Raw genomic sequence first — 15,014 nt, 5'->3', positions numbered from 1 at the left:
TCAGACCTGGTTTCCTGCTGGTTCACAGATGTGGGAACAGCTGGCAGAGCTGCTTCATGATGACATCAACGAGTCACACAAACAGGAACAAAGATGCAACACTTTCAGAACCTCGGGAGAAAACAAGTGAAGAATTTTATTTTCGATAATTCATCGATCAGTGATTTGTAGGAGGAAAAAAACCCTGTCACGTGACTTTGTGTTTTCCCTGCTAACAACATGGCTGCGGAGGATCTGCCGTCTGAGTTTGACGTGGTCATTCTGGGCACAGGTACTCCAACACCTGGTTTTAGGCCGTCTTCTGACCCGGACCGAAACATCCCGGGATCCCGGTGTAAACCGGACAAAACAGGGGTATGAGTAGGGATTAGCTTGCAGCTAACGGCCAATGCATTTTCAATAGCAGCGGCTAGCCGTTAACCCTCGGCCAGCGGTTAGCCCCTGGATACATACATAGACTCAGCGCCCATATGAGATATATTTAATAAATGTCTGATCAGTCATTGATCACTTTAATAGGCAGGACAGCGGCTGTTGGGCTGACGTTAACGTTAGGTCCTTTAGCTTTTATCACAGTTAGCTCGCAGTGCCGCTAACAGAGGCTAGCACTCCTAACGTCCATCTGTTTCTTATGGTTCGGAAGCTAACGGCTAGGCTAAGTGATGCTAACTGTGTTTGTGTGTCAGGATGAATCAGCTGTCTGTGTGATCGAGTTACGGTATCGGAACAGAACCACTGAACCACTTTGAGTCCTAATGATCGATAGTCAATATTTAGGGTTTACTTTCATAATTATCAGTAGTAAAGTGATCACATGTTATCAATAACCTGATCGATACAGGATCAGTGCCTTCTTCTCTCCTTATCTCCTGTCCTTCATTTGTCTCCTCGTTTGTTTCCCTCATCTACTTGTTTCCTTTTTCTTTCCAAGTTCCTTGTTTCCTTTCTTCCGTTTTCTGACCTTGTTTCCTTGTCTCCTGCTCTTGTTTCTGTCCTGTCCTTGTTGTTTCTCCTTGTTCCCTCTCCTCCATTCCCTGTTTTCTTTCCTTGGTTCTTGTCCCCTTGTCTCCTCTTCTTGTTTTCTCTGCTATCTTGACTCGTTGTCTCCTTGTTTCTTCTCTCCTTGTGTCCTCCTCTCATGTAACTTCTTGTCTCTTTTCCTTGTTTTTCTTCCTAATTTTGCCTCCTAGACGTCTTTTTGTCTCCTCTCCTTCTGCTCTGTCCTTATTGTTTCTCCTTGTTCATTTCCTCCTCTGGTATCTCTCTTTGTTTTGTCTCCTAGACTTTTCTCCTTGTTTCCTTTCCTGTTATTATTGATGATAGATTTTGTGTGCAGGTTATGCTGAGGCCTGGTTTCTGTCTCCTTGTTTCCTTTCCTAGCTTTTCCTCCTTATGTCCCCTCATTCCTGTTGCCTGCTGCTGCTTATTGATTATTGATTACTGATTGTGTGATCAGGTCTTGCTGAGTCGGTGGTGGCAGCCGCGTGTTCCAGAGTTGGACAGAGGGTTCTTCACGTTGACAGGTCATTACTTATTCATCAAGAACACTTACTGATCAATAGTCAATGTTGTCAATCACAGAATGTTTTCAAAGGTGAGGTAAAAATCAATAAGTATCTGCTGAACTGATGTATTTGTATATTGATAACTGAGGGCGTTGCTATAGAAACGCCTTCACATTACAGCAATAAAATATTTTATCAGAGATAGATCAATCAGTTAGATCAATTTATTGATGTCAGAGTGTCAGAATAAGAGCATAGAGCGATGCTTTTATTGCGAAAGTGACAGCTTCCTGTGTGTCTTTAGGCGGAGCTACTATGCAGCCAATTGGGCGAGCTTCACCTTCAACGCTCTGCTCACCTGGATACAGGAGATTCAAGTAAGCGTTACTGGTTGTCAGGTTGTTGATCTGGTGGGCGGGGCCAGATGCCCAACAGGAAGTCATCAGTGACAGTTTCCTGTGTGTTTGTAGGCAGAGTCTCTGTCAGAGGAGGTCCAGGATCGGTCGAGCTTGGTGGAAGAAGGGGAGGAGCTGATCTACCTGTCAGGCTCAGACTCCGCCTCCATCAGTAACCTGCAGGTGTTCTGCTACGTCAGGTAAACTCCTGCATACCTGTAAGGTCACATCAGTCAGAGATCAGTTTATTGATTAAGGTATCGATACGTCTCAGTGAGGAAGCCGAGGAGGAGGAGGAGCCTGCAAACACCACAGAAGAAGAAGAGGCGGGAGCAGCAGGTGAAGGCGCCGCTAAAGAGCCATCAGAGACCGAATCAGCAGGTCTGTCTGATATTGATCCCTTTTTGATCCTGTATCGACTCTCTGAGCTTTGATTAGCAGGTTTTAAACCAGTCAGCTCTTTCAGGTTCAAAAGAAGAAGAAGCAGGTGAGGCCGCTGAGGGAGACGAGCAGGTGAGGAAGAGCAGCCCTCCCCTGACATTCACATCAATTCCTGATTGGCCAGCTCCGAACAATAATAACTGCTTACTTCCTCCAATCACAGGCTGCTCAGGAACAGGGGGAGGAGCCAGAAGCGGATCAGCCACAGCCCTCTGCTCCTCCCAGCCAATCAGAGCCAACCAGGAAGAAAATCAGCTACACCCAGCTGGTAAAGGAAGGACGCCGGTTCAACATCGACCTGGTTTCTAAGGTAACGTGACATCAGCACAGCAAAGGACGGTCCTCTCGGCCTATCGTGTCCCTCGGTGTATCCCACTGCTTTCTGATTGGTTGTTTGACCCGAGCTCCATGTGCTTCATCTTCATCTCCCTCCAGCTCATGTACTCTCGCGGCTCATTGGTCGACCTGCTCATCAAATCAAACGTCAGTCGCTATGCAGAGTTCAAGAACGTGACCAGGATACTGACCTATCGCCACGGCAGCGTGGAGCAGGTACGATCAGCTTCTGTCTTTGTGTGTCAGTCATGTCTGCATGAGAACAACAGAAACAACAGTCGCACTCAGACGAGTGAAATCAAGACAACAAACACAGGTGTCATCATGTCAGCACCTGCTCTGAAAGGTCGAAACTCTTCACAAGCTGCTGCAAACATGCAGCTCAGACTGAGAGGGATCATATTTGAAGGACAGACAGCAGACCTGCGAGCGAGAGCTCTCTTCAGACAGGTGTGATGAACCAGGGCTGTTTGATCCCACAGGTAGAAATCAGAGTCACAGCCTCGTACTGGAAGCATTTTACTCTGTTGTGTGAAGTACTTTCTCTATGTTCGTGTAGGAAACAAAGTAAATGTTGAGGTGAAGTAGGTCTTAAATGGTTTTGGCATCGACCTGTGAGAGTGGCAGCTGTGTCGCCTCCACGTTTGGCTCAGTGATGGTGTGGTGCCAGTGACCGGGCTTCTCTTTGCTGAGCTCAGAGGTCTGTCGTCTGTCAGAGACGGGTTTGTTCAGAGGTCTGTGAGGGTGGTCTCGGCCTGGGCAGCTAAGTTTGGTTGACCTGCGCAGGCTGTTGTATAAGAGTCAAACCGTTAAACTGCACACTGATGACAGCAGTTAACCTAGCAGCTTCTGTCGGGAATGAATTAGATAAATAATAAACACCTGTCTGTGTTTACCTGTCTGTGTTCACCTGTCTGTGTTTACCTGTCTGCGCTCACCTGTCTGCGCTCACCTGTCTGTGTTCACCTGTTTGTGCTCACCTGTCTGTGCTCACCTGTCTGCGTTTACTTGTCTGCGCTCACCTGTCTGTGTTTACCTGTCTGTGTTCACCTGTCTGTGTTCACCTGTCTGCGTTTACCTGTTTGTGCTCACCTGTCTGCGTTTACCTGTCTGCGTTTACTTGTCTGCGCTCACCTGTCTGCGTTTACTTGTCTGTGCTCACCTGTCTGCGTTTACCTGTCTGCGTTTACCTGTCTGCGCTCACCTGTCTGTGCTCACCTGTCTGCGCTCACCTGTCTGTTTTTAGGGCTGCCACAAACAATTATTTTGATAGTCGACTAGTCACTGATTATTTCTGCGATTAGTCGACTAATCAGATCATCATCCATTGGACGTAAAGCGTACAGCTCATTGCACCAGCAGCATCTGCTCTTATATAACTATCATTAGCTTACAGCTTGAAGTGTGTAAGGTCTGTGCTAACTAAACATAAAGACTAGATGATAGTTTATTAAATTTTAATGAAATTTGCAGATTGTTTCAGTGAAGTTTAATAAACGCAGCCGTCTGCTCCTTGCTGTCTAAAATATAACAGGACACCGGAGTAAATTCTCGAGCATCTCACACTTCTGATAATCAGTTGTCTGCTTGATGTTTATTCAGCTGTGTAAAAACTGTAACTTTAATCTCAGCCAACCCGATTTACTCAGGAACAAATAAAATACTGAAAAAAGCCGAACAATAACATTTTAAGTTATCTAAGTGACTTATATATCATGTTTAACCTGAGTAGCCAAAGACGGCGGTGGGTTTGAAAACGATTTGCCGGGAGTCCGGTGTTCTCACCGGCTCTAGTGAGCCTTGCCCCCGGCTAGCTATCGAGCTGGTGGGTAACAGACGTCTCTGAAAACGTCGGAGCGCTTTTGAAAATATGTGATGTCTTCATAAACCAAGCAGATATTTGAAGTTTACACAGCTACTTTCTCGCCTGAAAATATCGTAAAAGTTTATTTTGTGACCCAGAAAGAATAGTGAGAGTATTACTAAAACTAACTAGCTGCCGCCATTGTTGGAAACTGAGCAGGGCCGCGCTATGAATTCTGGGACACTGCTTCTTCTTCTTCGGGGTTTAATGGCAGCTGGCATCCTTGTACATGCAGTGCTGCCATCTTCTGTTTCAGTCCGTTATTACACTCTTAAATCCTACTACTTATTCCTGCGTCTTTTGGGATCTTGCAAAGCTTCAAACGATGCGTCGACTATTAAATTAGTCGTCGATGATTTTGATGGTCGACGTAATCGTGACTAGTCGACTAATCGTGGCAGCCCTACTGTGTTTACCTGTCTGTGCTCACCTGTCTGCGCTCATCTATCTGTCAGGTGCCCTGCAGCAGAGCTGACGTGTTTGCGAGCCGTCAGCTGTCTGTGGTTGAAAAGAGGAAGTTGATGCGTTTCCTGACTTCCTGTGTGGAGGAGACGGAGGAGCACCAAGGTGAGATGCCTCACCTGTCCACCTGCTGACATCATAAGGTCACTCTTACTAACATCAGAGGATTGTGGGTAATGATGCACTTCCTCCCCATCCTCCAGCTTACAACGGTCGGCCATATTTGGAGTTCCTTCGCGAGCAGCAGCTGGGTGACAACCTGCAGCACTTCCTGCTTCACTCCATTGCCATGGTGACAGAAGACACACTCACCGAGGTGGGGCTTGCCTCCACGCGCCACTTCCTGCGCTGCCTGGGTCGCTATGGCAACACTCCCTTTCTCTTTCCTGTGTACGGACTTGGAGAGATTCCCCAGTGTTTCTGCAGGTAAGAACCAGTATTACAGTACTACTGTCAGTGAGTACTACTGTGCTCAGCTAGCAGGCTACTATGCGCCCTGAGCCCTGGGGGAGTCGTCCAGAGCTCACCTGTTGCGAGAACTGTTTGATTTCTGATGTGTTGAGTGTGACGTGGACGTGATGAAGCCACCAGAGTGACAAACATGGTGAGTAACAGGTTACAGGTAACCAGGTACGTTGGTCAGGTGTCCGGGGAGGATCCGTCCTGAGTCTCAGCTCTGTTCTTTATTCTTCTGCAGGAGCAGCTCTGCATGATTCACGGGTCATAATAATCTTTCTTTGTCTGATGCTGGGCCTCTGTGCAGCTCGGGTGTGAAACCAGCTGCTTTAGCCCACTTCATTCTGATTGGACAGCTTCTGGAAGCCTGCAGAGGGGCAGCAGCCAGTGCTGGCTCATGAGCTGATTTTATTTGTGTGATTATTTTAGTTTCATTAGCAGCTTTTTTCAGATGGAAACAGATGCTGAGCGGGCTCAGAGCAAAGGTCAAAGGTCATGTGACAGATGCTGTTATCACACCTACACACACACACACACACACACACACACACAGATTCCTGATTAAAGGAAAACAGAGCACTGTGTGTGTGATTTGGCTCGGCATCAAATAAATGAGAACACACACACACACACACACACGCTGTAATTAACACATGATGACACATTGATGTTACGTGTGTGTGTTAGCTCTGCATGAGAAGGTCGACACAATCTCTCTCACACACACTTACAGCTGAGTGGAATGTGTGTGTGTGTGTGTGTGTTTAATGGGAGCCCTTTGCTCTGATTTATGGAGCAGCTGTAATTTCATTATGTTATTAATCTGTGGCGGTGTTGGAGGGGGAGGGGCCAGTAATACAGACAGACAATTGGCTGAGACACCAAGGTAACCATACCCTCAGACATCCTGCTCCTTAATTCTTAATACTGCCTTAATAAAACTTTTATTTTGAAAGTCTTGCTGGAGGTCAAGAAGTGCGCGTGGTGTCCACATACTTGTGCACAGACAGGTCACATGTTCTCCTGCGTGCTGATTGGCTGCTTTGTTGTTGTGTGTTTCAGGATGAGTGCTGTGTTTGGAGGGATCTACTGCCTGAGACACTCGGTCAGCTGCCTGATCGTGGACAAGGACTCCAACAGGTACACCTGCCGTACCTGCAGTACTGTGGTACTGTCGGTGCTCTGTATAATTCTGTAGTACTGGTACTGCTCTCTGTAGTACTACAGCCAGCACTCGGCTCGACTTGGCTTTTAGGGTTTTGCCTAAGATAGCTGGTAGTACTGGTACTGGGTACTTTATTAGTACCTACTCAGCCCGGATCCAAGTGAGGTGAGTCAAGCTGACAGTGTGATGTCATCAGACTGTGAGTGATGTCACTGAGTCACAAGAGCAACTCCATCACTACAATCAAACCTCCTAGTAGAGCGCAGTAGAGTAGACTGTGACTGACAGGTGAGAGGTCTCAGACTCAGCTTCCTGTCGGGCTGGCGTTTGGCCTTCACTTCCTCCCGTCTGTTCTCTGCTCTGTTTAAAGTCTCGCTCATCATTAACCTGCGCCGCGTCATGCTGGTCATGCAAACAGCACTTCCTGTGGCATTTCAAATTAAATGTTTGTGATTGGATGTTTCAGGAGAAACTTTTCATTTGTTTCTTATACTTCACAGTTTTTCAAATCTAAAGTTGACAGAGAGAAAAACCAGAGTTATAAAATCAAACATGGAGGTGAGGAAATATGTGTTTACATCAAAGTCTCCATGGTTTTTCTCCATGGTAACACACACACACGTGCATCATGCTAACCTGCAGGGTGTGTTCGTTAGGTTTGGCCACACCCCCGAGCGTGTCTGGAGCTCCAGCTTTTAATTGGCCGCTGCTGTGAATCACTTCCTGCTTAGTTATTATCATTTGTGTTTAACCTTTAACTTAATTAAAGGCTGAACAAACAGCACTGATCACACAGGCTGCCACGGCAACCAATCTGTGTGTGTGTGTGTGTGTGTGTGTGTGTGTGTGTGTGTGTGTGTGTGTGTGTGTGTGTGTGTGTGAGAGAGTGAGAGAGAGAGAGGAACCTTCCTGTGCTGAGCTGTGATTGGACGATAATTTATGATCAGTAAAATATTCAATTTATGGAGAGGAAATGAACATCATAATTTAACCTCTGAGGCTCTTCATCAGCCCCCGGCTGCCTCCCCCTCCCCCTCCCCCTCCTGTCTGATAGATGACTCCTCTCTGCACGCTTCCCTCCCTCTCTCTCTCTATCAGTGTCTCTCTATCATTGTTTGCAGCCTCGTCAGTTTTCTGATTAAATGATTGATTGACAGGCAGGTTTGTATATGGAAGGTCACACATGCACAGACACACACACACACACACAGACACGGCCTGTTAGCCTGTTAGCATCCCTCCATGTGACTTCCCTCCTGGTAAATTAAAGTTATAAATCACAGGCTGCAGTAATCAGATTACTCTGGGTCAGCTGTTGGTTTCCTGTGTTTGTTCAGATTAAATCCGTCTCGTCTGTACTGAACCACAGACGACCGTATGAAGCTAAAATCAGACAGATTGTCGGTGGACTGTGTGTTCTGATGTTTGCATCATTTCCTGCAGTGATGACAGAGCTCATTTTTACTCTGCACTGGTTCAAATGTAACCAGTCTGTCAGTCGCTCAACTGGGTTTAGCTGAAAATCTTAAATGAGACAGATTCTTAATGGAGTTCTGAACTGTGTAGCTGGTGTTTCATGGTTTCCTCCTGGGAGCTTCAGTTTGATGATGAGAAAACGTCAGAAACGTTTCAGTTACACCTGAAAACCGATCATTGTGACTGATGATCCCGTCTGGTTGTTGTTCGTTACTGAGACTGTAGAGTAAAAATGCAGCTCTGACTGTGTGTGTGTGTGTGTGCAGGTTATGGATGAGGCCCGTGTGCATCATTATTCGCAGTAATTGGGTGGAGCTGTGTGGAGGCGGCCTTGAGAGGCTGCAGAGTGGAGCAGGTCGATCCATCATGGTCGCCCTGAGCCCGGCGCTCATTATGACTGCGGTTATCATCAGTGTTTTAATAAAGCGGGCTGAGCGGGTCACTGCGCGTCTCGAGGACGACTCCGAGTTCTTAAAGTCTCAAACTTCATAAAGCAGTTCATTATTTATCTGCTGCCTCACAGTCAGGCTGTCCCACTGCACCCAGGTGGTTACAGCTTATACTTATTTATCTAATAAGTTAATTGTCTGTCAGCAGTTCAGCTCCTGTGTCAGGTGATGATGTCATAGCGTCATCATTAAGCTGGTCTGTTATGAACCCACGTCTGAGAATAATAACAGGAAACATGATGCTGTAAACATGTTTAGTCTAACACCGACTCACTTCCTGCTTCCTGTTTCAGTTCAAAGGTCAGTGTCAGGATTAAAGTCAGCCAGTGGTTGGTGTATAAAGTCATGTGACCCTCGTCAGGGCCACGTGCTCGGTGGTCTGATCGGTGACATCGCGGCATGTCTGCTGTTGTTTCAGGTGTAAGGCGGTGATTGACAGCCGAGGGCAGCGAATCAGCTGCAGCCATTTTGTGGTGGAGGACGGCTTTGTGGGGGCAGACCGGAAGGTGGCCACGCCCACCAGGTCAGTATCAGCCAATCACTGATTTCTGATTGTTGATGAGATCTAATGTATCTAAATGTGTGTGTGTGTCTGTGTGTGTCTGTGTCTGTGTGTGTGTGTGTTTGCAGGTTGCTGAGCAGAGCCGTCCTGATCACCGACGCCTCCGTCCTGCCTGGTGACTCGGAGCAGCAGGTACGTCTGATCAGCACTGAACAAACATCAAAGCGAAGCAGCACCTGGTGTCACCTCCACACTCACAGGGGGCGGAGTCTGTGCAGCATTCAGATGACATCATCAGCCTGTAGAGTGATGTCATCACTGACGCATTGCTGGATGAATGTTGATTATTGTCTGACCCTGTCTGCACACGCTCAGACCCGCCCTCTGCTCTCTGCAGGTGTCTCTGGTCACGGTTCCTCCGACAGACGGGCGCCCGGCGGTGAACATGGTGGAGCTGAGCCCGTCCACCATGACCTGCATACCTGGGACCTGTGAGTTCACCTGTTGTGTGTAGCTCACAGCACATAAAACACAAACTCTCGGGTCGTCCTCAGCCTCGCGTCAGCAGGTCGTCTTCCTCTGACTCCGTCTGTACCAACATGGTTTATTATGTTAAACCCCGACACTTTACCCAGAATGCACTCTGTGAAGCTGTGACTGTGATGCTCACAGCTGGATGCAGAGACCAGGCTCAGTGCTCAGAAACTGATCTGGGTTCAGTTTTAGCAGAGGTTAGGCTGATTCTCAGGTGCAGCTGTGCTGGACCGATGAAGGTCAATCAGCCAATCACAGCAGCTTGGAGCATGTAGCCCTGCTGCAGGTCAAACTGAGCTTCAGAGGAAGCAGGAGTCAGTGTTTCTCTGAGTTTATAGAGGAACCGTCACTGAGGTCAAAGGACAGTGGACTGACTGCTTTGAGCTGATCGGGAGGAAACAGGAAGTCACGTAACCCCTCGTTAGGAGCCGGGTCAGCAGAAGAGCATCTGTTGAAGCAGACGTGGTCCAGCAGCAGCTGACCACAGCAGCCCTCCTGTCACAGGAACAGGAAACAGCTGCAGCTCACAGACAGCAGAAGATGGAGGAGCGTCTCCTGCTGCGCTCAGACGGCTGCCTCAGAGCGAGGAGGAGACGCTCTGCTTCCTGCTTCAGGATGAAGAGTGAGGATGATGATGCTGACGTCCTTCAGCGTCCTTGAAGAGAAACAGCTGAATCCTCCACAGAAACACTGATTAATGACCATCACACACACACACACACAGCAGGAGTGTGTGTGTGTGTTCCGCCTGTCAAATCATCTTCTTCTTCTTCTTGTGCTGATGCTGCACTGTGATTGGTTACTGAGTCAGTGGGCTTGAACTCTTTAAAACAAAACACCATCGATCTAAAGACGCCGCCTCCGTGTTTATTTTCCCCGAGGAGCCAGAGAAACCACAGGAAATGATCTGTGAGGCCCCAGTGAAACAACCAATCACCTGTGAGCAGATTCGGTTACCGCGGTGATAATGAGCTCTTAGACTGAAGGTCAGAATAAACCTGCGTCAAGACACAGAAACGAACGACAGCTCTGTCTGCCCGAGCATCCTGATCTCAGTTTCACCTGACAGACACACACCTGAGGGTCACACACCTGAGGGTCACACACCTGAGGGTCACACACCTGAGGGTCACACATGACAGACACACACCTGACAGACACACACCTGAGGGTCACACATGACAGACACACACCTGACAGACACACACCTGAGGGTCACACCTGTCCCCAGGTGTCAGGTTTCTGTCAGTGATCCTTCAGTGTTTCACCGTCTCTCTGATGATGTCTGTCTTTGTTGTATCCTTGTTAAAAGGAGCTTTTACTCGAGTACTTCAGTACTTTGAGTACTTTGAGTTTCAGTGGGGGTCACGTGACTCAGAAGACTTTAAACCATGTTTTTTCTGTCTGTTTAGATCTGGTTCACCTCACCTGTCAGTCGGTTGGCTCCGCCTACGAAGACCTGTCGCCAGTGGTAACCAGGATGTTCTGCACGGCAGAGTGTCAAGACCAAGGTAACACACACACGCACACACACACACAGCCTGGGTGAACCCAGACCTGCAGCTGCAGGGATGCACTCAGAGGCTGCTGGTTGGTTCCCAGTAAAACCAGTCAGACTGACTCTGGTTACAATAAAAACACTCAACTATTTATTTTAATACAGTTTCAGATCTTTGAACGTCACAGAAAATCTGTTTAAATACCACAAGGACAGAGAAGTTACGCTTTACTTTGAAAATCCGAACTTCTAAAAACCCCACACAGCACGCTTGTAGTGTTTGTCGCTGCTGTTTTCTGCTGTTTGGGTAAAATTCGCTGATTTTTGAATGGAGTTTGGTCCAGATTGACGTTGCGTTTTCAGACATATTATGAGTAAAAACTGAATTCTCCTGGTCGGTGCAGAGCGATCGTTAACCCTTTCATCACTGCAGTCATGTGACCTGATACTGCACAGACGTAAACGCTCAGTGAGTCTTTGTGTCCTGATAACTTTGTCTCCTCCCTGACCTCCTCCTCTTCTTCTTGTTCTTCTCTTTAATTCATTCATCACCTTCTTCTTCTGTGGTTTTAATTATAAGCAGAACACAGTAGCAGTGAGGATGGATGGATGCAGGTGCAGAGAGATTCATCACAGCTGATGAGGGAGGAGGAGGGAAGCGCCTCTGTCATGTTCCTGTTAAACTTCCTGCTTCATTTACATCTTTTATTCGATTAAGTTTTGATTTATTGTAAAGTCTCAGGACGCGTCTCTGACACTGGACAGACGTTAGAGGCATGAACACATTAAATTAGAGTTTGCTGGTCCAGGATTGGATGGTGTACTGTCTACATTATAACATTTCCTTTCCTTTGAAAACATCCCGACTCGTGTTCTTCTGCTGTAACACATTAGTGAAACGTGCTGTGGCGGAGGTTTTTTCTTCTATGATCTGAAGTTTTTAATCTAATTATGTCCGTCTGCAGAAAACCGTCCAGCTGTCCTTTGGTGTCTGTACTTCAACATGGCCGATGGTTCCGGGGTGGAGCCTGAAGGTCACGACCTCCCGTCTAACGTGTACGTGTGCTCCGGCCCAGATGGCGCTCTGGGACACGAACACGCCATCAAACAGGTGAGACGTACCTTTTAGGCCGTGGTCCTCCTTCAGGTCGTGTTTGATGAATAAAAGTTTCTCTTTGTTCACGCAGCTGTGTGTCGGGGGAGGGGCAAACACGCACACACATGCCTGTTTGCTGCTAGATTATCAGCTAGCTAGCTAGCTTCCAGAGACGCATATATAAACATAGAGTTAGCTGTAGGCCTGCACAATAAATCTAAAATTTATTGTCATCGCGATATCAGCCTGTGCGATGGGCCCATCGCAAAAGACGGCGTAAACTGCGATAATTGGGTACCTTAAAATGTTTACACACGTACTTTAAATAATTTACCAATCAAAGAAACCCCTTTACACATTTGACCAGTTGAATAGAGCCCTTCACGGCATTAACCAATCAAATGGATTAGAGGCCCGCCTCCTACGTAGGTGGGGAGCGAACAACGCTGCAGCAACAAGTCAGAGTTGTAAAGGCTGAGAGCGAGACGCATGACGAGAACGCTACTGACTATGAACTCGTGCCTAAAAAAAGAAAAATAGTACCTCGCTTATTTGGAGGTACTTTGGATTTGATAAAGATGACGTTCTCCAAACACAGGTACTCTGCAAAACTTGCCAAACACTAGTGGCAACCACCAGAGGAAACACGACTAATCTCCACCATCATCTTCAATACAACCACAGAGAACTGTTTGAAGAGTTCCAGAAAGATGGGGCTAGCCAAACAGAGGTTGCTAATGTTAAGACAAAGAGCACAGCAGTCCAACAGCCGTCTCTGTATCCGAGTTTTTCAAGTGGAAACGTCGAAGCGCTACAAAGAAATAACAGAGGCCATTACACATTTTTTGACAAAGACATGATGCCTATAAATACAGTTAGCAGAGAGGGCTTCACCAGTCTGATACATAAAGTGGACCGGAGATACCGCATCCCCTCACGAAACTACTTTTCCCATGTCGCCATTCCACAAATGTACGAAACATGCCGCAAGACCGTCATGTTTGAACTGAGCCAAGCTGAAAACTACACAAGCACTACAGTAAAGTTTCCTCTCCAGTTTTGACTTACATCATAACTCCTTGGTGAGTGGTAAAATGATGAACAACTGCATTGAGATCATTTGCGGTATAATTTAAGTTATGTTTATTTAAAACTAATTATAGAGACCGGGAAGGATGTCTTTCAGAATTCAAGCCTCAGAAATTTTTTTATGGGGGCAATGTTTCAATGTTAAAGTGCACTTTGTTGTTACACTGCTAATACAGCAGCTTTCTTTAAATAAAACTGTTGCAGTAAAACAGAAATTATGTATTCATTTTTCCTTTTTTTTTTGCTATTTATTTTATCGCAAGTCATATCGTTATCGCAATATTGATCACAGTTATCGCACATCGCAGGTTTTCCTAATATCGTGCAGCCCTAGTTAGCTGTGTATCAGGCTGTAAGCATGTTCATTTTAACATGGGAGTCTGTGGGACTGACTCAGTGCTGCCCCTGCTGGGACGTCAGAGGAACTGCAGGCGCTTCCTGTAATGTTTACGTTTGATTCTTTGTTTTCAGGCTGAGTCGATTTTCCTGAAGATTCTCCCCGAGGAGGAGTTCTGTCCTCCTGCTCCGAACCCCGAGGACATCATCTACGATGGGGAGAACACCTCCCCCACCTCCATAGGAGAGGAGGAGGAGGAGGAGGGGTTAACAGCAGCAGGGGGGGAGGGGGAGGAGAAACAGCAGGAGCAGCAGGAGGAGGAGACGAGCCTTCAGCCTGAGGAGTAACCTGTAGATATAAAGTGTAAAGACCTCCTGCAGTGCATTGTGGGTAAAAGTTGCCTTTTTTTATTTTTCTATGATTTCTGCTGTTTTTCTGTTTTATTTAAAAACTCAATAAAGCCTCAACATGAAGACACGCCTCTGGCTCTGATTGGCTGTCACACACAGGGTCACACAGGACGTCTCTGCCAAAGGCTTCAGTCAAGCAGCGAAGCCACGCCCCCACACAGACTGAAGCCAAGCACACCTGAAACAGGAAGTTTACCTGGCAGCTGCAGCTGTGATCAGACTCAGCTGTTGTTGTTTACTGTAACAGCTGTTTGTTTGTAAACAGGCCTCTGTGAAGCCTTCCAGATGTTTCTGCTCATGTTAATAAGCTCCTCTGTGAAGTCAGCCGGCGTCCGCTAATAAAACGTTTGTACCACATGATGGCGCCACGCGTTGACCTGTCATTATGAACATGATCATAAAAGCTACTCAACCAGGTGAGCTGCAGCTTCAGGGCTCTGATTGGACCCTGAGCACAGGTGATCTTTCAGGTTTACAGCTCAAAGTCTGACCTCATGACCTCAGAAACTGCTGTTCAAACATTTCAGGGACGTGCTCTTGTTACCCACAATCCCCTGGGAGACCTGCTGCAGGAGTCCGTCACTGTCAGCAGCTGCTGAAGGGCTCTCCGGTCATGTGACCATAACATCAGCTTTCATTTGTCCTTCCTGTCCTTTAGTCTGAATGAGCTTCATGCACATCTTTATCTTCAGTTTCAGGTGAAACCATCACACTCGGCTTTTATTTGTTCGGGTCAACGCTTTTAATGTGAAAATCACATTTCAGGAAACCTCTGACTGTCCTGGTTTTCCACTCTGTCATCATTAGTTAGCACCACCCAAACTCAGAACTGAGCCGGTGGTGTCGCTAAACACACTGTGAACACTGTAAAGACAGCATCAGTCTCACATTCTTCTTCATGTATTTACTGCTTTGTTCTCTGTAGAACATGAAATAAACCATGCATGTAAACAAAAGCACGTTTATTCACAGTAGCTCTGACATTTACAGCCTGATCCA

The 15,014-nt window shown here is 47.0% G+C and overlaps 1 protein-coding gene across 2 annotated transcripts; it reads left to right on the top strand.

Annotated features, from left to right (window-relative positions):
* Window positions 1-14,372, top strand: chm (CHM Rab escort protein). Of its 2 annotated transcripts, XM_031741863.2 has the most exons (18): window positions 1-271; window positions 1,457-1,523; window positions 1,810-1,882; window positions 1,976-2,100; window positions 2,175-2,281; window positions 2,367-2,413; window positions 2,505-2,651; window positions 2,777-2,893; window positions 4,997-5,108; window positions 5,207-5,429; window positions 6,522-6,599; window positions 8,968-9,072; window positions 9,180-9,243; window positions 9,449-9,542; window positions 10,998-11,096; window positions 12,049-12,194; window positions 13,740-13,991; window positions 14,115-14,372. In XM_031741863.2, the coding sequence occupies exons 1-17, from the start codon at window positions 220-222 to the stop codon at window positions 13,950-13,952; spliced, it is 1,869 nt and encodes a 622-aa protein (XP_031597723.1). In that variant the 5' UTR covers window positions 1-219; the 3' UTR covers window positions 13,953-13,991; window positions 14,115-14,372. The 2 variants fall into 2 exon arrangements, with proteins under 2 accessions (XP_031597723.1, XP_031597722.1); XM_031741862.2 differs by having other exon boundaries at window positions 13,740-14,372.
* Window positions 14,373-15,014: the final 642 nt, after the last annotated feature.

Source organism: Oreochromis aureus, linkage group 10 (assembly GCF_013358895.1).
Source record: "Oreochromis aureus strain Israel breed Guangdong linkage group 10, ZZ_aureus, whole genome shotgun sequence".
Lineage (NCBI taxonomy): Eukaryota > Metazoa > Chordata > Actinopteri > Cichliformes > Cichlidae > Oreochromis > Oreochromis aureus.
Note: the sequence above shows the minus strand (reverse complement) of the source record. Positions and strands in the feature narration are given on the sequence as shown.

Excerpts from the sequence above, each read along its gene's own strand:
- chm (XM_031741863.2), top strand. The coding sequence starts at position 220 with ATGGCTGCGGAGGATCTGCCGTCTGAGTTTGACGTGGTCATTCTGGGC. Across the intron at positions 1,883-1,975 it reads CCTGGATACAGGAGATTCAA|GCAGAGTCTCTGTCAGAGGA; the intron begins GTAAGCGTTACT and ends GTGTGTTTGTAG. Across the intron at positions 5,430-6,521 it reads ATTCCCCAGTGTTTCTGCAG|GATGAGTGCTGTGTTTGGAG; the intron begins GTAAGAACCAGT and ends TGTGTGTTTCAG.